Source organism: Sinocyclocheilus anshuiensis, unplaced genomic scaffold (genome assembly GCF_001515605.1).
Source record: "Sinocyclocheilus anshuiensis isolate Anshui unplaced genomic scaffold, SAMN03320099.WGS_v1.1 scaffold1452, whole genome shotgun sequence".
Taxonomy (NCBI): domain Eukaryota; kingdom Metazoa; phylum Chordata; class Actinopteri; order Cypriniformes; family Cyprinidae; genus Sinocyclocheilus; species Sinocyclocheilus anshuiensis.
The window spans coordinates 225,054-246,577 of record NW_015544231.1 but is presented as its reverse complement, the minus strand read 5'-3'; the positions used below and the strand labels follow the sequence as shown (position 1 = coordinate 246,577).

Sequence of the window (21,524 nt, the reverse complement as noted above, 5' to 3'; positions counted from 1 at the left end):
AAAAAATTAGCCTTTCCGTTGCAAGGTGATATTGGACTCTTTAAAGTGATTTACAGGGAATTTGTAATGGCATTTTTCTAACTTTGTTAAAAGTATGTCAGCTTTTATGTCAAATTAAAAAATATAATAATTTATAAGCTTTTTGAAATTTCTAATTAAAACAACAAAATAAAGACAAGTAGAATAAGAAGTATAATAAGAATAACTTACCAATCAAATGAAATAAGTATTATACCTGAATACAACAGTTCAAATATCAATGTCGTAACGAGTAGAGAGAGCCTTAAATAATGTTTATCGCCATCTTTCCGCCTGTTATGTGTAGAGTTAATTTTTACACACAAGAATCAAATTCAACGTGGACACGCAAGCGGTTGCCGTGGTAATGAACAACCTGCTTGTTAAAGCGAATGCAATTCTGTATCTGAGGCAAAATTACGAAATATTGAGAATGCAACAGCCCGTATTATATTTTTTAAATTAAACGATTGGACACTGATCGGAACCAGCTGTTATAACCTCCTCTGATTCGACACGTCTCTCAGATTGATGTTTAAATTAACCGGTCACATGTAATGATGCAGTGACAGGCGAGCGTGTGTCAGTCTGGCCTAGAGTTAAATACGGTGAAAAATTGAAGGGGGTCTGAATACTTTCCGTACCCACTGTAGTTTAAACTTCTTAGTCAGCATTAACAGTAGCTGATGTTCAGTTTGTATACTGCTGCTCTCCTTCTAGTCACTTTTGAACTCTTCCCTCCCTAAATTTAAAGCTCCAGGTGAAGGGTTGCCAGATACCAGGGAACACATTTAAACAATATAACTAGTATTAATAGTATTCTACAAAATTAAAAAGAAATAAATGCAATTGATTATGGATAGAATTTTTCAATATAAAATATTTAGATATTATAAACTGGTTGAAGTAAAACAATAGCATGAGATGCAAAAATAATTCAGAAACACCTTATTTAACGTTTAATTGATCAATTCCATTGATCAGAAAAGACAGTGAAGTACCTTTGAAAGTAAGTGTACTAACTTTTATTTACATCGTTTTTAAGCGGGTGGGATATGCACTAGACATAAAGCTTTGTTCACACATCAGCAGAGAACAGCATAGATGGATTCTTGGGATTTAAGACTCGATCCCGGTTCATCAAAATGAGAAGCGATTAAAGTCCAGGATTGTGCGTGTTTGCTCCTGAGCAGGAGGAGAGCCAGAGCGCCGAGGCCAAGAACGATCGGGAAGCGGCTGCGTCTCCGGAGCCCAGCAGTCCTCCTCCTGCTGCCGGTGGCCAGAAGAAAGAGAAGGGCATCTCCCGCTTTCTGCCTCCATGGCTTAAACGACAGAAATCCCAGAGCCAAGACAAGCCCGGCGAGAGCACAGTGCCGCCCAAGCAGGAGAGCTTGGAGGCCGTGAAGGAGGAGCAGGAGGAGACGAGCCAGCCGAAAGAGGAGGCGGACGGAGGAGGCGCAGCGACCGCCAGCACAGAGCAGACAGAGGAGGTGAAGGAGGTGAGAGAGGAGAGCACAGCAGAGGAGGTGCAGCCGGAGGAGAAGGAGACAGAGGAGGAGAAGTCTATCGGCAGTGCTGACACACAGGTGAGACAAACATGGACGAGTATGTCTGTATATATACACTACCAGGAGTAAGCCACTTTTTTTGAAAGAAATTAATGCTTTTGTTTTTGTTCATTAAGGATGCATTAAATTGATTAAAAGTGACAGTAAAGACATTTGTAATGTCAAAAGATTTATTTTTCAAATAAATGCTGTTCTTTTGACCTTTCTGTTTGTCAAAGAATCCTGAAAAAAATAAAATGTATCACAAAATGTATCGTTTCCACAAAAAAACTGTTTTCAGCATTGATAATAATCTGAAATGTTTCTTGAGCAGCAAATCAGCATATTAGAATAATACTGCATTGCAACCAAATGCAACCTTGGTGAGCAGAAGAGACTTCTTTCAGAAACATTACAAATCTTGCCGACCCCAATCTCTTGAACGGCAGCATGTGAGCGATTTGCTTGAACTAAGAAGACATTTGACTAAATCTTGGACTGAATCAAATGAGTTCATTTCACACTGCTGGATGGAGTGTTTATTTTCACAGTTTTTTTGTCATGTCATGTTCATTCATTTTAATCTTTCACTCTGATCTAATTTTAGTTGTAAAATTAGTTTTAAATGGACATTTTATGTGTCAAAACGAGTGTTGTAAATACAACTTAACCACTGATTTCTAGTCGTGTCCTCTTTTGGAAGGCCAAACAAAGTAGTTTCGCTTTCACGACGAAACACACAGCGGCTAGAGTGAGCGGCGGCCGGGGTCTAGAGAACGGCGCGGCCGGCGGATTCAACGAAGGAGGCTTGCAGCAACCCGGGCTGGACTCCGCTTTGTCCACGGTGAAAGCCGATCCGGCGATCCACAGCGCGAAGTTGATGTTATTTCCTCAGCGACCAGCACGGATCAGCTCTAGGCATGACGAGGCGGATATCGTCCTCCTCTGGAAGACCAAACAAAGTAGTTTCGCTTTCACAACAAAACACACAGCGTCTTCACGACATTGCGGCGGGGGCAGCAACAATACTACAGCGAGAATAAAAGTTACGCCTTCTTTCTTTGCGTGAACATTTGGGCGGTGTTATGCAAATCTTCCCACATCGTGACGTAGATATGTGGGGGCGTGTTAGAACGAGCCGTTTTAGGTAGGCGTGGTTGACTCTTAACTTTTATAAAGAATATCTCTTTGGATTTGAGACTTTAGTCTTTGCAATTTTACAGATCTTCTTTATGCACCAAGAGCTTGTATCACTTCAAAGAGAAAGGAAAAATTAAAATCGCATCATATGACCCCTTTAAGACAATTTTTAAACCTAAGATTATATTTATTAATTTAAACTTTTTATCAATATTTTATTAAAAGAAAAAAAACACTTGCAGCTCAGATGGTTATGCCTGACATTGACGGTGATTGGATTGTTTGAAACAATTGCATTCCTTTTACATGTTTTATTTTTCAGAAATGTTGTTGCATTATAATCAAGCAGTGTTCTTGGAGATCGTCTGCATATCTGCTGGTTAAGCTCATTGCTCACTTGCTGCAGCAGCTTCTGGTGTTCACTGCAGATCGTTCAGGCATCATCTCCTCAGAAAAACCTGCATGTGATGGGACTGTAGTCCAGATCAGATGCTGAACATGACGGAGGACTCCAGACGCGCTCGCGCTCGATTACATGACGCCGTCAGAATAAACGCTTCCTTACGCAACACGCTTCAGCCAAAACCCATCAGTCATCTGTCCATTCCTTCAGCATCCGCCCAGTGACATCATCCAGCAGCCATCCGCTCCACTGGAAAACACGAGAGCGCCCATGTGTGTGTGTTAACCTAAAGTGTGTGTATGTGTCTGCAGCCTGTGAGAGAGGAGAAAGAGGGCGAATTGGAGGTGGAGGAGAAGAAAGAGGAGGAGAAGAAAGAGGAAGAGCAAGTGATCCAGCAGGAGGCGAGTGTGCTGTCAACGCTCAAAGTCAACAAGAAGATGAAGATGGTGGTGGTGTGTCACGTGACCCTGCTGGATGGCAGCCAGTTCTCCTGTGAGGTGGAGGTAAGACACATCCATCCATCCGTCCGTCCATCCGTCTGTCTGTCTGTGCATATTAGTGGCTGGATGTTGTGATGTTGAAGTCATTCTACTTTACAACAAATGAGTTGGTAACACTTGCATAAGGTGGATGGCTGTTAAAAGTCCACATCACAATCTAGTCTGGTTACATTTCCTGTCCTAATTCATGTTAGTGGTCTGATTGTGATCAGCTGTCTGTCAGTGGTTGTGCTGTGTGGACACTTTCAGTCGTCATGTTGACCGTAGGTGAGGGGTCAGATGATGGGTCATTCAGTTGAAAGCTCTTCTCCAGTCTGTCTGTTTCACTGCTATTTATTGTATGATAATTTAGGGTGTTAATAGGCCTGCTGTGTAGGTGGAGATATGTGTGTATTGGTTGGATTTGTCTATATTGTCTGATAATCAGCACAGGTGAGATCTGACATGCCCAACAGCATCAGCTCCACAGCAGCACGACTCACTATGACTGTATCTGTCAGCAGTATTAATGTTGTCACTGTTAATGAAGGCTGTGTGGATGCTCTGTGTGTCGTGTCACCAGCACCATCCTGATCTGTTTCTCATGGAAATATGGACCCTTCAGTGGATGAACTAGATATTCAATGCATAAAGTATATGCATTATATATAATAAAATGTATTTATAATATATAATTAATATATATAATTTGAAATATTTATTGTATAATAAAAAATTCATAATTATAAAATAAAATCAGAGTTGCAGGAGAAGTGTAATAGGAGCTGTTAATGGATCAGTCATTGTGATGACAGGAGCGTTCAGATGTGTGCAATGACCTCTGACCCCGCAGTGATCTGGTGGGTGTTTTAAGTGTTTTGGAGGTCAGATCATTGGGGGTTAAACCCTCACTGTCTGCTGTTGCTGCTGGGATGTGGACATGTAGAGTTCATGCACACACACACACACTTTAAAAAAACTTAAACACACAGAGGTTGCATTGATTAGTGAAATGTAGGCTGATACTGATGTGTATTTGAGTGTAACAGGGTTATTTTTTTATTTGTTAATTTTGTTGTGTTACTTTTTAAATACTTGAAATAAAGTAAATATCAAAAACAGTAAACAAAAACCAAACCGTAAATCTCACACACTCACATGATTAACACATCCCTTCACACTGGTGTTTTTCCCTCAGCATTTAAACAGGCTCAGATAACCCCACTACTTAAGAAACCCACCCTTAACCCAGCACTTTTAGAAAACGTCAATCCCTTCTTCCATTCAGTGCAAAAACACTTGAACAAGCTGTGTTCAACCAAGTCTCTGCCTTTCCTCTCAGATAGGTCCTTCAAGGTATCTTGGAGGGTTGAGGTGTCCAAGTCGCAACATCTAACTACTGGGGTGCCTCAGGGCTCAGTTCTTGGACCGCTTCTCTTCTCTTTCTTCATGGCATCACTAGGTTCTGTCATTCAGAAACATGGCTTTTCATATCACTGCTATGTTGATGACACTCAACTCTACCTCTCATTCCAGCCTGATGATCCGACGATAGCTGCTCACATCTCAGCTTGTCTAACAGACATTTTTTGCTGGATGAAGGACCATCACCTTCAAATCAACCTTGCCAAGAAAGAACTGCTTGTGGTCAAAAAGCCAAAAAAAAAAAGTCACACCTCTGTTCATCAATTTGCACTGGCTACCAATAGCTGCTCGCATAAAATTCAAGGCATTGAAGTTTGCCTACAAAACCACCCCTGGCTCTGCACCCCTTTCCCTAAATTCACTACTTCAGACTTATGTGCCCTCTAGAAGCTTGCGTTCTGCAAGTGAACAATGCATTTTAGTGCCATCCCTAAATCCCAAATTGCACCACATTGCAATGCAGCTTATTGTCTGATTCTGTTTATTGTCTGATGCCATATTAGATAAGTGCATTTGGTCTTAATATGACAGCAGCCTAATATGCCTGCTGTTGTCTGTGGCGTTATTGTTAATCAAACAACAAAAGACAAAGAGAAAATGATACCTAAATGTATATATGACAGTCGTTTTTAGTCATTTTTGCTGGAAATAACAAGAGCAGTGAATGGTTTTCTTTTCTCTTTGGCTTTTGTTGTTTGATTGACAAAAATGACACAGACAGCAGCAGGTATTTTAAGCTGGTGTCACTTTGAGAAGCAATGCACTGATCTACTATCCTGATGCATGTCCCCCCCCCCCAACTTTCTCTTTCTTAACCGACTTTGTGTATATGAAAACATACACAAAGATAGGAATTTGGGATTTGTGAATGTGCAGAACAAAAACACGGGCTTTGAAATACTCATCCTCTGATTGGCCATTGCTTTCATGTGCTCAACAGACATGTCTGTGATTGGCTACAACACTCAACGCTTTAAAAACACACACGGTGCACACGCTGTAAATGGAAACCTTCACACAGTGCCAGATGTCTTCACAGAACACTGATACACACAGGAGCATTTAAAAGCATGATATGTTTATAAAGTGTTTCATTATTACACATTTTAATAAATTATAAGATATTAGAAAACGACATCTATTTATCTTAAATAGTATGTTAAGAACTAGTTAGACATCTGTGCTATGTGAAGGCTATCACAGTAAATCTAATCGTCCGAACAGGAGAACCTGTCGTCAGAGGCTGAAGTGAAAAGCAGTGCAGGTGAGTGTTGGGATATGATTGATGGTTTGGGCTCTCATTACGGGCCGCTCTGTGAGCTCTGAACAGCCTCGGCTTTGTCCCGTCACCGGAAAGTGCTGAGGCATCGCTAAGTGCCATTGTCCTGGTGTATTCATGCATGAGACGGTGGCATGTTTGCTCAGAGATGAGCGCCACTGTCTCGGGGTCGCCTGGACGCATAAGCCGCAGCTTCACACAAAGCATTCCAGATATGACGCTTTATGGGGACGTGGGGACAATGAGGGCTCTCAGGACTGCTCAACGACCCCGCATGGATATTAGGAGCGCTGCCGCACTATATTTTTGTGTTTCTGTCCTGATGGCAGGATAGAGTCTTGTCTCTATGGAAAGCGAATAGACGATTGACAAGAACTCTCAGCCAATCAGAGCGCAGTGACCTATATAACAGCAGGATGCATATGGCGTTATGTTTTTAATGCTGTAAATGCAGATATCCTGTCCCTGAGTGTGTTTTCGTGGAAGCATGTTTTCTTTTTCATGGCGGTGCAGTATATTGAGTAATATGGCCATCATGAGGAGACGGAGACCCTGATCTGGGCTCTCTGAGGCCTCAGCTGTGTTTGACGCTAATGCTTCAGGACGTCCATTCACAGTCACTCTCTGTGGTTTCTCCTGTTCGTCCCCGATCCTGTGTAAACCCTGCTCAAACATCCCGTCAGTGATTCTCTAGGACTTTACAATGAATTTATTCATGCTATTATTGAGTCTGCAAGTTAGAGTTCCTTCTTTTGTTCTCATTCATCTTCTTTCTTTCATCATGTTCTTTTAGGCTTTGGCTGTCATTCATTCATGTACTCTCTCTGATCCTTTAGTTTCTTTTCTTTCTCATAGAGCTAGTCTGCTCATGCATGTCTCTCTGAGCATGTGATCTTATAGCTGCTAGGCATTTGCTCATAATAATCCAATGCATCCTTCACTTCTGTACATGAGTAACAGCAGCTCATACAGCTCCTCCCTAAGACTTGAGTACCTGGCCGTTTATCTGTTAAGCCTATAAAGCCTACTGTATCATATATTTGAAATGCTGCAGATTTTTTAGATTTTTCAACATGATCAAAATCTGTGATACACAATCTACTCCACTCCTTCTGTCGTCTGATTGATAGTTTGTATTTTTTTTTCTCCAGTAAAAGCTATTTTAGTGTAATTGTAGAAACGTCCAGCTTCAGCTGCTGCTTCAGTGTCTTTCTGCTGTCAAATCTTGACTGATTTTTATCAAGTAAACGTCAAAATAACTGTAGTCATATTTCCAGATGAACACTTACTGGACTGAAGCAGCTCAACTTGATTCTCCAGACATTCATTTTTTAGAAAAGTCCCAAATCTGATCATCATTATCTTTTGAGGAACGTTTGTTTGTTCATTTCTCAGTCATCATTGCACTGCATTGCATTAACAAACTAAGCATTTAGATTTTCTCCCAACTGTTTACATTCACTTAAGACAGAACTGACCGCTTGGTTTACATGAATACTCACCAAGAAATGCATTTTGACATAATTGTTTATGAATTTGACTCTTCAGTGCACGTGCTTCCAAATTGAGTTTTTATTGTCCCCAGGAGCGTATTATGCTTTTATTAACTTCTTTTAATATCACACATCTCCTGCAACTTTATTTCCATGTTCATCCATATATCATCATCATCCTAGTTGTCACTGTTTAGTGGCTAGCAGTGCTTTACTGTGGTGAAATCATCACACAGTCACTTCCTTTACTCTGGATCAGGATTATCTGACATTCATGCTCTCCTCGTGTGTGTGTGTGTGTGTGTGTGTGTGTGTGTGTGTTGAGCAACACAAGTGATGTTTCTGCTCTGGTTTGTTGTGCCGACACCATAGACGCATGTCTCCACCCATGAGCACCTGCGGCTTTCTGTGGCCATCGACACGTTATCATCAGAGAGCCGTGCTGTGTGTGATACACTAGTGTTTGTTTGCTCTCGCCATTCACCTAATGCACTTCACCAATGCAGGAACAGCCACTATCGATCCACTGCAAACTGAAATCCATTAGCTGTGTGTTTGTGTGTGTGTTGTGTTTACAGAGCGTAACGTCTGATCTCTCATCAGTAAATCTGCTGCGAGTGAACACTGGGATCAGTTTGTGTAATTGCATCCATAACAGCAGCTTATGGTGTTCTGTGTGTCGTGTCATAACCAGACAGATTAATACTCTCTCTCTGTTTTTGTTTATGTGCGTGTAGTTGATATGAGACTTAAACTGACACCTGGCACGGATGCAGCATCAGATGTTGTTGCTGTCAGCCATTCCTAATTTATTCCATGAAAAGAAGTGTCTGACAACATAAATGCATATAATTAAAGTCTCCTGTGTTTCACAGTCACACATAGGCTATGGCTTTTTGGCTAGGTTTAAAGGGGAAGAGCACTTTTAGATAAACAAGGCAGTAATAGATGGCACTCGTGGAGGTAAGAAAACAAAGTTCTTTATGAACCGCACGGGATTGCTTGTAATAAAGATTTAAATGCAAAAGAAAAGGCAGTAGAGCTGACTGTTTGTTATAAGTGTCAGTTGTAAGTTTTAATTTAGAATGTTTGTGATAATGTAAGAAAAATAGTTTAAATGTTTTGCCACTTGCTTGAGCAACTTAGTATATCAATATAAAAGTAAATGCAAAAGTAAAAAGCATCGAATAATGTGTTGCTTATATTTATTGTGTTTAAACATGTCTATGAAAGATTGTATTACTGTACTGTGTAAAAAAAGAATCACGATGTTGAAAAAGCATTTTCAGTGACAATGTTTGGATTTGAACTCAAAATGGATAAATGTGTTTGTAAACGGCCCTGGATCAGTTGCAGACTCCTGTGTGAAAGCACAGTCCGTGCTACTTCTGCACTGCTTGCGTACCGCACATAGACTGCATACGCACTGCAAACGGAGTATGTGTGAACCTCATATACAGCTCACCAAATCAGGCTTGCGCTGTGTGTAAGCTATTGTGCAACAACTGCACAATTGTCAAAACAAAAATGCACTCCATGATCAAATATTTAGGTGAGATAAATATATATTTTTGAAAAATGTCCCCCTCCACCCCTCAAATGAAAAAATCCCCTCTCACAGGTGTCTCCTAAGAGGGGAAATCATTTTCAAAAATGAAATTCAGGCCCTGAATAAATGTCTAAAATCTTGATTGGATCATCACTATAAATAATTCTACATGGCTTAGAAAAGATGGGTATCTGTGATCGTATTGACAGATACTGCTTTCTGTGATCGGCCTCAAAAACCCTGATCGGAGCACCCCTACTACAGTAATATTTAATATTGACTTGTTTGAGATTTAGGGCCGATAATGTGTGCAAAGCATCATGGGGCGTGAGACATAGGTGGATGGATAACTACATTTAAGTTTTTGTTTTGTTGTGGTTGCAAAAGACCTTGACTTGTTAAAAGCTGTGCATAAGCGCTTGAACGCATGGGATGTCTGACAGATGAGTGCAGCGCTGTTCTTTGTCTTCAGATGTTCCTCAGTGACTAATGCTGTTGAGCTCCAACCAGCCTCTCATTCCTCAGGTGTGTCACACACTCACACTCACGCTGACCACTTCAGCCCACTGTCTGCCAGTGTCCAACAGGCCCATTATGAACTGGCGCTTCAGAGCGACTTTGCAGGAATACTTTACATACCAGCCAAAAATCACACTTCTGTCCTCATTTACTCACCATTATAGTCTTTCTTCCATAGAATCTAAAAAGCTGTCTATACAATGAAAGTTTTGTTTGTTTTGGACCCCATTTACTTACAGGTTTGGAATGACATGAGAGTGAGTAAATTATGACGGAATGGTCTGTGGGAGTAAAGTGTGTTCATATCTTTCTTCTTCATTGTCTCTCTAGAAACGGGCGAAAGGCCAGTACCTGTTTTTTCAAGTCTGCGATCACCTGAATCTGTTGGAGAAGGATTACTTCGGCCTGAGCTTTAAAGACAACACCGAGCAGAGTGTGAGTTCACTCGCTAACACACAGAAACATCACACAACACACACTGACGTTATCCGTGCCATGTGTTCGTGTTCATGTTCAGTGCATGAGCTGATAGAGTGAATAAGAACGCCGGAAACAACGAAACACGTCTGAACGCCATCGTGACTCATGCGCTGTATTGGAGTGATGTTTTGTGAGGAACAGAGCCCAGTTTAAATGGTTATTAAGTTGTCTGTCCTGTGAGATCACAATGTCACTGGCTCTCCTCCAGAACACTGATGCCAAACAAACACTGATACTGATGTGCTGAGATCAAACCCAAGACTGTGCCGTGATCAGCAGCAGATCAGTCACATCAGTCTTTGTATTGCTGTTGGTGGTGAAGCGTGAAGTTGATGATAAAAGTGTGTGCGTTTACTTTAGAGGTGCATCATGGGATTGGCCAGGCATGTTGTTTTTCTAGTTCTGTGAGTAGATTCTGTTATCAGTCATTCAGTGCAGCTGATTGAGCCAGTAATCGAGGCCATATGTTTCAGACATGTCTTTGAGCCACTTTAGTAGCGCCCTATGAAATCTGTTTATTTCTTCTTATTTCTTTAACTTTTCCCCTCCTAATTCTGTTGTTTAATTCAATGGTAATATTTAGAAAGGGTGTTTAATCAGTTAAATTCATAAAGTAACTTTACTTTTATTAATTTTTTAACATTTTAATAAGAAGTTATGTTGCATGTTTTTGTGTTTTATGATTTAATACAAATGTATTACCAAAAATGTCGGTTATCAAACAAATGAATAAGACTAACAATTTAATTAATATTTACAAATGTAATCAAATGAAATTTGAACAATTACTTTAATTTTTTTTGTAAACAAAGTACTTCACATCCAATGTTGGGTGTAACTAGTTACTAAGTAATTACTTACAGTAATTTAATTACTGTAGAACATTTATATACAATACAATACAATAGTGGGTTTAACATCAAAATGTAAAGCCTAACCTTAAAATGCATGCTTTTTATGTACCCTTCTCACTTCAGATACTTTGGTGAGTTAATAAGAATATTGGTAACACTTTAGTGTCCAATTCTCACTATTAACCATTTGGCTATTAGCATGAATATTACTGGGATATTGGCTGTTTATTATTACTTAAAAAGCATTGCAAGACCTTATTCTAAATCCTTAATCCTTGAACCTAATCTAAAGTGTGACCAGAATAAATTATGTAGTTTTCTATTATTTATTTGAAAGAATTAAAAGAACTGTCTCATGTCTGTCCTTGTATCATTCATTAACTTTGATATAGGATTTGATATTCCACCTTTCACAGTAAATTGCATTTTTATTACTGGATTCTGGGATTCCTCTGCTTTTTCTGCATCATGAAAATCATAGTTTGCTTTAGTTGTGTGTATGAACATTTTAAAGAGATTCATTAACTGAGATTTTTGGAGGAATTACCACACCATACAAAGCAAAGTGCGCAATGTAATAGAATAATGCAAACAGCAAAGAAGTGTAAATGAAAAATGGGTTGAAATGCAATCACAAAGTATCTGAATCCAGGGTCAGGTTGAGGTGAATGTGAATGCACCGAGACAGCGATGTGTTTGAGGACTCTCTTCCTCACAGCAGAGTCCGAGCTCAGGTGTTGTGTTCAGTGCTGCGGTGTGACTGACTCCTCTGTGTTTCTGTGTTGCAGTGCTGGCTGGACCCCACCAAGGACATCAAACGGCAGATCCGCAGTACGTGCTTCTCTTTCTCTTCATGAGGTGGTCTGGGTGGGTTTGAGTAACTGACAGTATGACGGACTCCTCGCACACATCTGCAGCTGGAATAGCTGTAATTATCAGAGTGCTGTAGTGACGCACACAGCACAGGCTGGAGTGAGAGCAGACTCCTCATTCACACCACACAAACACAATCAAAACCATCAACAAAACACTGATGCCTGCTGTCAGCTGATTCTGATGTTTCATCTTCAGAATGACATGCGGCATATGTGACCCTGGACCACAAAACCAGTCATAAGGGTCAATTTCATCTGACAGCTGAATAAATAAGCTTTCCATTGATGTATGGTTTGTTAGGACAGGACAGTATTTGGCTGAGATACAACTATTTGAAAATCTGGAATCTGAGGGTGCAAAAAAATCTAAATATTGAGAAAATCATCTTTAAAGTTGTCCAAATGAAGTTCTTAGCAATGCATATTACTAATCAAAAATTACGTTTTGATATATTTACAGTAGGAAATGTACAAAATATCTTCATGGAACATGATCTTTACTTAATATCCTAATGATTTTTGGCGTAAAAGATAAATGGATAATTTTGACCCATACAATGTATTGTTGGCTATTGCTACAAATATACCCCAGCGACTTGAGACTGCTTTTGTGCTGCAGGGTCACATGTGTTTTTTGTTGAGTTTCATATTTGATGCATCAGTCTTTTTTATTTAGAAGCCCAAACTGAGCAATAATATGTGATTTGCTGCAGATGTTGATGTGTATATAATGAAATTCTGATGCTTGTAATGTAAATCAATGAGATCTTTATAACAGTGCAGCAGATACTGACATAAAATGATCTAAATATCATTCGTCGCTCTATATCTCCAGTAATCTGTCTCAGTGAGATGAGAATGAAATGCTCCAAACATATAGTGCAGTGATTGAGAGCTGAAGAAATAAAGGCTCCTCAGAAGATGTGAGATGTTCTGGAGGCTTGTGAAGATCATTCCTCCGCTGAGGAACAGTGAAAGTAAAGCTTCTGGAAACAAACGCTCCTCAAAAGATCCTGAGGATCAGATTTGAGACTCTAAAACATGATTGATGGAGAATCAAGTAAAGCTGAGCTGCTTCAGTCCAGTAAGTGTTCATCTGGAGATATTACTGCAGTTATTCTGATGTTTACTCGAGAAAAACCAGTCAAGATTTGACAGCAGAAAGACACTGAAGCAGCAGCTGAAGGTAAAACTCTAAACTATCAGTAGCTTTACAGGGTTGACGTCTGCTTTTATGGCCTGGACTGCGGGTGAGTGAGTGTGTGCTGAGCACTTGCTGTTCACTCTGAAGTGTGCCATTGTTTGACATGCAGTCAGGTGCTGTATATATGAGACACACACAGGTGAATCAGACGTCTTATCTGCTGTTATGACTCAGTCTCTGTGTCTGTAGAGCGTCTGGAGGAGAGCTGAAAATAGAAAAACAGGACAGACTGAGAGAGAGAGAGGAAACGCACAAGAGCAGCTCTCCTTCTGAAGGACACATCTATAAAAACGGCAGCTGTGTCCTCGTTTCCAGAGACTCTCACTGAAACAATGAGGTTGAGTTTGCTGCGCTGCGTCCTGACCTCTGACCCCCGAGTCAGCACACAGCACAGTGACCTGAACTAATTCCACTCATTCTGCCATGTGTTTTATGAGTGAAACTTGAATAAGGAAAATGTCAGAAATATGAACAGGAACCACTACTTTAGATCCAGTGACAAAGCAGCATTCATGTTTGATCATGACATAACCACTGACTGAAGATCTTACTGGAAAACAGCCTGCATATAAAATGAGTTATAGTAATTATAGTAAAACCATAGAAAAAATATCACTTGAAATGAAATAAATGTTAACTGAAACTAGTTGTTAATGCATCATTTGCATTTAGTTTAATTTGATGTACTAAAGTAATTAAAACTGAAATGAAATTTGATAAAAGCTATACAGAAAAAAAAAAAACTAAATCTTTAAAATTAAATAGAAAATATAATAAGAAACTAATTCAGAATATGAATAAAAAATATAATAGTCTAAAAACTAAAATAACACAAAATCCAGAGCACATGAAAGCATATTGCAGTCGAAATGAAACTTTTTGCAAGTTCAGTTTACATTTGCTAAACAGTCTAATATAAAATAAAAATTTGCCCCACTGTGTCCAGAATTTTTAGACTTTAGCCAAGATTTGTCATTTGAGCACATCATCACTAATGATGAGTTCCCAGCAGCATCATTCATGTCTTCATCATCTTTCTCATCTGTCTGTCTGGTGTTCCTTCGTTTCTCAGATGAATTTCTCAATCATGCGTACATATCAGCATGGACTGACCGTGTGACGTAATCTCACTATCCTCAATGACCCACACAACATTACCTTCATCGAAGTAAACTGAAAATCAAATCAGGACGTGTGGAGTATTGAAGTGACTTTTCTCCGCATTTTGCGACAGGACACACACTGCAGTGGTCAACCGTTTGACGGCAAACAAAAGAGCATGGCTTCAACAACCCCGTCATCTGTTTGCACAGACAGCATGACAAATAATTAACTGCACTTGAAGCTTTCAGTAAATTAAAAATGAAACACCCAAAACTGTATATGGCAACCTAACGAAGACAAACTATATGTTGATACGTGAAATTCTGGAGGGAACATGAAAGGAATATTCTAAAAGCAACTCATGTAAACACCTTAATTATAATATTGTCTTACTCAGAATAAGGTAAATAATTAGATTACTGGTGTCCATGTAAACGTAGTCATTGTCTTTCAGTATTGTGGTTCATTTCAGCCTTTTAAACATTCCTGTCTGAATGATGAACAGCATGAGCTAGTGTTGGCTGACTGATGGACTGAACAGACCTCGTAATCACTGCCAGTTCCTCCACCCTACAGCTTTACGGCACATCTGCTAGTGGAAGTTGTGCTTGTTTTCTGGCCTCACTCACTCACACGCTCCTGTGATATTCAGCAGAGCTGGCAGAAGAGCTGTTGAGCTGTTCTGCTGCGATTTTAATTAGGGCTGGACGATATGGCCAAAATTTATGTCATGACAATATTTCTTAACTTCGGTCGATATGATATAATTCTGATATCGATATGAACGATATTAAAAAAAAAAAGCCTCAGAAAACCTGCCAAGAACGCCCACAACAGATGTCTGAATTTGAATCTGCCAAGTCTAATGAAGTGTCCTCCTATAAAACGACATAATATTTTAGAAATACAAACAGTACAAATTAATTAATGTTCATCTATTATTTGTATTTAGCCTTCATACAAACAAGAAATGTGAAATTACCGTCAGATAAACATAAGACTCCCAGACGCACCTTTGGAAGGTATTTAACTTGTTCTTATAGCTTGAAACAAAAGTGCTTCAGCCAGGATAAAGAATATGAAAAGTGCTCTGAGTTGCTGCAGAAAACAGAAAGTAGGTTCCCTCCAGAGATACATTCATATCAAACAGTTTTGATTTTGAAATGTGCAGCGCTCATGTTTATTCAACAAACAAACTCGGTGATCCTCTGAGAAAACTAATCGTCCGAAAGTGAATGTGTGTGATTGCAGACGATATTTTTTTCCAACGTGCATTACCGTAGACGCCCTTACCGCGAGCATGTTTGATATATCTGCCTCCCGGCACAGAAATAAAAACATAACAATAATAAAATCAAGAGCCAGGTCATGTGAACTGTTAAGACTGGCTACTGTAATATCAGCCTCAGTTACTCACCTTCATTTCTGCACTCAATTACATCATGTTTTAATTACATATGTACCTTTATGAAAATTAAACATGGGTTTACTACAAATAAAAAAATAAATAAAACCGTTAAACTAAAGTAACCACACATTAATCATGGTTTTGCTGTACTTTTAGCCATATAGCTTCATGGTATTTGTAGTAAAACTGTGGTTATACTATCAATCCGAATGACTACGCAATGCAATGCATCTCTGTGACGCCCAGATGTCCAAAACAGACCCTCCCACCTCTGTAATAAACACAGAGATGTTAGTCCCGTCCGAATCGGTACAAGAAAATCACAGACGTCAGGGGATAAGAATCGAAAACTCAAACGTAGTTTAGAAAACTAGTCCCGTCCGAATAGGGCTAAAGTCAACTGCATTGGTAATGTATATTGAAATATCGTAAATGTGTTTAAAAATCATATCACCGTTACTAAAAAAAAAAAAAAATGACGATATATGTTGATATTGAATTATTGTCCAGCCCTACGTTTAATCAGCTCTCATTGTCTTTCTCGGTGTGTGTTGCATCAGACTCTCAGTGGCAGTTTGTGTTCAGTGTGAAGTTTTACCCTCCGGACCCGTCGCAGCTGACTGAGGACATCACGAGGTACAGAAGTTGGTCGCTCTGAAGGCTGCGGGTGTCAATAGGACTGTGGCGGCTCATGGTTTCTCTCCTGGTCTCTGCAGGTATCTGCTGTGCCTCCAGCTGAGGCAGGACATCGCGTCGGGCCGGCTGCCCTGCTCCTTCGTCACACACGCTCTCCTGGGCTCCTACACCCTGCAGGCGGAGCTCGGGGACCACGACCCCGAGGAGCACCGTCTGGACTACATCTCAGACTTCCAGTTCGCCCCAAACCAGACCAAGGAGCTGGAGGAGAAGGTGGTGGAGCTGCACAAGTCCCACAGGTCTGACAGCAGGCATCCTTTACAAATCTAATGCCACGAAGTCTCGTAGTATTACAAAAGTCTTCATTGTCATTTTAAGAGGTATTACATTTAGGGACAGAAAAACGGGAATCGCGATACAGTGATGATTAAAGTCCAAATGGGCTATGATTTCATGAAATAAATGTGAGCGCTGCGTGTTCAAAGTCAAACGTGGCACTGTTTCTGCAGGCCTGCAGTTTCAGAGCAGTTTGCATTCAATGAATAATGCACAGTTGTGCCAGGTGTTTGCTTGTGATCTGCTGTCGATGAATTATGATAGGGTTTACTTTATGATGCTGAAGATGGTTGCATATTTGATCTTGTTTGAATGAGCTGGGAGTAACACACAGACATTTCAAAATAAGAGTCCCTGTATATTTCAGGCTTGTTTATTATTAAACGTCGTGCATTATGCATTTTCTTTATGGACCTTATGTTTTTAGTTACAGAATAGACTATATCTGGACTTAGAATAGACTTGTACCTTGTCATAGGAAGAAAATACAAAGAACATTATTTGACGTATTTAATATGTAGATTTCACTGGTATCGGCAAAATAATCAGTTTATTCCCTTTTTTAAGCATATTATTATTATTATTATTATTATTATTATTATTATATAAAAAATCCTATATTACTCAACTAATATAATTTTTTGTATGTAATGATATATTAGTTCACCATTTTCAATACATTGAATAAAAATGTCTTGAGATTAATCTTGTAGTTACCCTGTTTTGCAGGTGAGTATTTGCTGCAGCCTGTTTAATTAAAGAAAAGGTTTTTGTTTTGGGTGTTCTGTAGGGACAGTATTAATCTGTGCAGGTCTTTGAAAACTGATGCTGATGTGCTGATGTGTCCTGATAACCTCTGCCTCATATCTCCACCTGCTCTTTCAGGGGAATGACTCCAGCCCAGGCAGACACCCAGTTTCTGGAAAATGCCAAGAAGCTCTCCATGTACGGTGTAGACCTGCATCACGCCAAGGTAGATCATCTCCAGACTGTCTCTCGTGGAAGTGTGCCGCTGTTTGCAGATTCATCTTTCAGGGAGACTCTATATTCATCAGCCCGTTGCTGTTTTTGGTCACTAGCAGTCCACATAAAGCACACACTTGGATACATCAGCCCTCTTATTTGACCAGCATTGCGGTTAGATCTGTGATCTGCTGACCTCTAGACCCGGCGGGAGCAGCTTCAGCTGAACAAACACTCAGACAGTGGGTCTGGGAAAAATATTCTCTTGCCATTTTTAAAGCCTCACAGGAATATCAGCTCTCTGGCTCTTTTCCCAGTGGGACTGATAGCAGTCTCTAGTCCACACTGTGTGTCTGTTCCTGAAGGTGAAGCTTGCGATACTCCGTTAGCACAGCATTGTTTCTTCAGCTCAGCTCGGAGAATCTCATGACCTTTAAGGACTGACACATGGTGCTGTATTAGGCAGGGTTTTTATACTTAACTAAAATTCAAACCGTAATAAAACACTTTCGTTACTTGAAATAAGCTTTAACTGAAATGTGACCCTGGAGCACAAAAGCAGTCTTAAGTCGCTGGGGTATATTTGTAGCAATAGCTAACAATACATTGTATGGGTCAAAATTATACATTAAAATTTATTTTATTATTATTATTATTAAAAGTTTTCTTTAATGACAAAAATCATTAGGACATTAAGTAAAGATCATGTTCCATGAAGATATTTTGTAAATCTCCTACCGTAAATATATCAGAACTTAATTTCTGATTAGTAATATGCATTGCTAAGAACTTCATTTGGACAACTTTAAAGATGATTTTCTCAATATTTAGATTTTTTTGCACCCTCAGATTCCAGATTTTCAAATAGTTGTATCTCAGCCAAATATTGTCCTATCCTAACAAACCATACATCAATGGAAAGCTTATTTATTCAGCTTTCAGATGATGTATAAATCTCAATTTCGAAAAATTGAACCTTATGACTGGTTTTGTGCTCCAGGGTCACAAATGATATAAAATGCATAAAACCATAAACTTAAAATTAAAACAGAAAATATAAAAATAAAATGAAATAAGTTAAACAAATAAAATAAACTTAAACTAAAATAAAACATAAAACTTTATTTTTATGTAATTTCATTTTCATTTAGTTTAACTTGATATACTAAAACAACTGAAACTAAATAACTGAAATAAAAATAATTAAAACTTTTAAAAAAACTAGTAAAAAATTACTAAAATGTAAAATAATGTAAATATTAATAAACAAAAATGATAGTATCTCAATGATACTAAAATAACACTGCTGTTAGTCTGTCTGTATAAAAAACACTTTTGATGAAATATGCAGGGATTGTTGTAAATGTTATATCTCACTTTATGCCTGTGCAATGTTTACGCTAAGGTTATGTGCAGCATAGTTCTGATTTTTAAATTGCTCACATTTCCAGCACATAGTCGTGATCAAGAAAATGTCACAATGCAGAAAACATCTAGATGTTCCTCAACATAGACATAGACCTCATTGTGTTTACACATGAATTATTTCTTATTTTTCTGGACGTGTTGACGTGGTTCTGTCCCGTGAATCTCTATATAGGCTGAGGCTCATCCGCTCTCCTCCGAGGGTCAGAGTTCACTGGAGACCTGCGGCTTTCAGCACTTACTGATGCGCTGATGTGTGAGAGATCAGATGTGTTAAAAGCCTCTCGTGGAGACAGATAGTCTGAGTTCAGTCTGTTATCAGCACTTTTGATTCCTCCCAGAGCACTACGGTTAACACAGACGGATCAATAATCAGTGCTCCACGGCCCGAAAGCCCCGGCAATAAAGATCCATTTCGGACGTTACATAAACGCATTCTGATAAGTGCTGGAGTGGCAGCAGTAAGCGCCTTGATGCATGCCATTTATAATTATATTGAGACACTGAAAGAGTTTGAGTTTGGAGTGATTTATAGTTATTGTGTGTAACGGCGGGTGTCAGTTTCTTCTCTGAAACTCTCTTTACTTCCAGTGTTACTGTAGAACTCAGCGACGAGTACAAATTATTACAGAAATGTCAGTAATAAACCGGAGCAATCCTGTAAAACATACTAAAGCAGTGATTCCTGAAGCTCTCAGAGCAAAACACAGCATAGTCCAATCTAATCATTCACACACAATCAGGTTTTTATTTTATTTGCATGTGACAGAAGCATTCTGAATGACATGGTTTATGGCTTAAAATATCCCGACCACATCTGAAACGCGTGTTAATTTACATTTAATCATTTATCAGATGCATTTATCCAAAGCGGCTTACAAATGAGGGAAATAGAAGCAATCAAAAAAAAAAAGTGTTGTGACAAGTCTCATTTTGTCTAACGCAGTACACATATATTTGTTATGATTTAATAATAAAGGTATTATAAAAAAATAATATTTATATTATGAATACTATACAAATTTGAGGGGAAAAAATAGCAGAAAACCTATAGGCTGCATCTGACATAACCTCTATTTTGGAATGACCTTATAAGATACAAACAAATACAAATGAAGTAAATCATTCCAAAATTGCAAAAAGTTATTTTCAGGTGTGTTAAATCTTAGATAAATTGTATAATATTTATTTATATATTTCTCATAAACAATAGAAGTATTATAAAATAAATGGTTTTATATATATATATATATATATATATAATTTAATAAATACACAAAAAGTTGTAATATAAATAATAAAGAAAATTATAAAAGAAATGTGCTATTCCTTATAGTTAGCAATATTGGGATACACTTTATTTTAACATGAATTAGTTGCATGCTACATGTACTTAACTATAGTCTTAACGATAAATGATGCATCATCATCACAAGCAACTAACACTATACCAAACCCTAACCCCAATCTTAACCCCATAATAAGTACATTTATTAATTAGTATTACTCAGTACTACTTTGTCTAATTATACTGTAAAAATGTGACCTTAACATAAAGTGTAACCTGTATTACTGTATTGAAAAGGCAGAAAAATTAAATGTTGGCCAAAAATGACGGTGAAAAACAACATAAAACAGCATACTGGCTAATAACCAAACTTGGGGTGATATATTGAGCAACCTTAATAAAATCAATAGGTGTCTACTGTGTGTGTGTGTGTGTGTGTGTGTGTGTGTGTGTGTTAATGCAGGCATCTCAGAGATCTGCGAGTGGCTGCCTTTATTTTTCTAGTAGTTATTCAGATTCATTCAGTTTTCACTGATCTACTCCTGACATAAAGCACAGATGTGTCTGAGTGTGAGCAGATCTTGTGCTGAAAGTGGATGCGAATGTCTTTCAGTTAAAGACTGCGTGTCCTCTTTTCCCAGGACTCTGAGGGAGTGGATATCATGCTGGGAGTGTGTGCAAACGGTTTGCTAATCTATAAGGATCGTCTGCGGATAAACCGCTTTGCTTGGCCCAAAATCCTCAAGATCTCCTACAAACGCAGTAACTTCTACATCAAGATCAGGCCAGGAGAGGTACGACTGAGCAGAAAACGGAGTCTGAGGCTGATGGCAATCACTGTGTCAGTAATACTGATAACTTGATTTATATGTGTGTGTGTCAGGCCGAGCAGTTCGAGAGCACCGTCGGCTTCAAGCTGCCCAACCACCGGGCCGCCAAAAGAGTTTGGAAAGTCTGCGTTGAGCACCACACCTTCTTCAGGTAAACATATCAGCAATACAACAGAGTTTTTGGTGAGTTGAGAGGCTTTAGGTGGCTGCAGCCTCACAGCCTCTGTGTGTGTGTGTGTGTGTGTGTGTGTGTGTGTGTGTGTGTGTGT

General features: G+C 39.0%; 1 protein-coding gene across 3 annotated transcripts in view; it reads left to right on the top strand.

The window, feature by feature from the left end:
- LOC107697498 (protein 4.1-like) overlaps positions 1-21,524 on the top strand; it is a 90,386-nt gene that overhangs the window by 42,113 nt on the left and 26,749 nt on the right. For all 3 annotated transcript variants that reach the window (XM_016498303.1, XM_016498304.1, XM_016498305.1), the window contains exons 3-11: positions 1,212-1,604; positions 3,420-3,611; positions 10,183-10,287; positions 11,975-12,017; positions 16,338-16,413; positions 16,494-16,712; positions 17,635-17,722; positions 21,067-21,219; positions 21,309-21,406. In XM_016498303.1, coding sequence (XP_016353789.1) covers positions 1,212-1,604; positions 3,420-3,611; positions 10,183-10,287; positions 11,975-12,017; positions 16,338-16,413; positions 16,494-16,712; positions 17,635-17,722; positions 21,067-21,219; positions 21,309-21,406 — 1,367 coding nt within the window. The remainder of the gene's footprint in view (positions 1-1,211; positions 1,605-3,419; positions 3,612-10,182; positions 10,288-11,974; positions 12,018-16,337; positions 16,414-16,493; positions 16,713-17,634; positions 17,723-21,066; positions 21,220-21,308; positions 21,407-21,524) is intronic.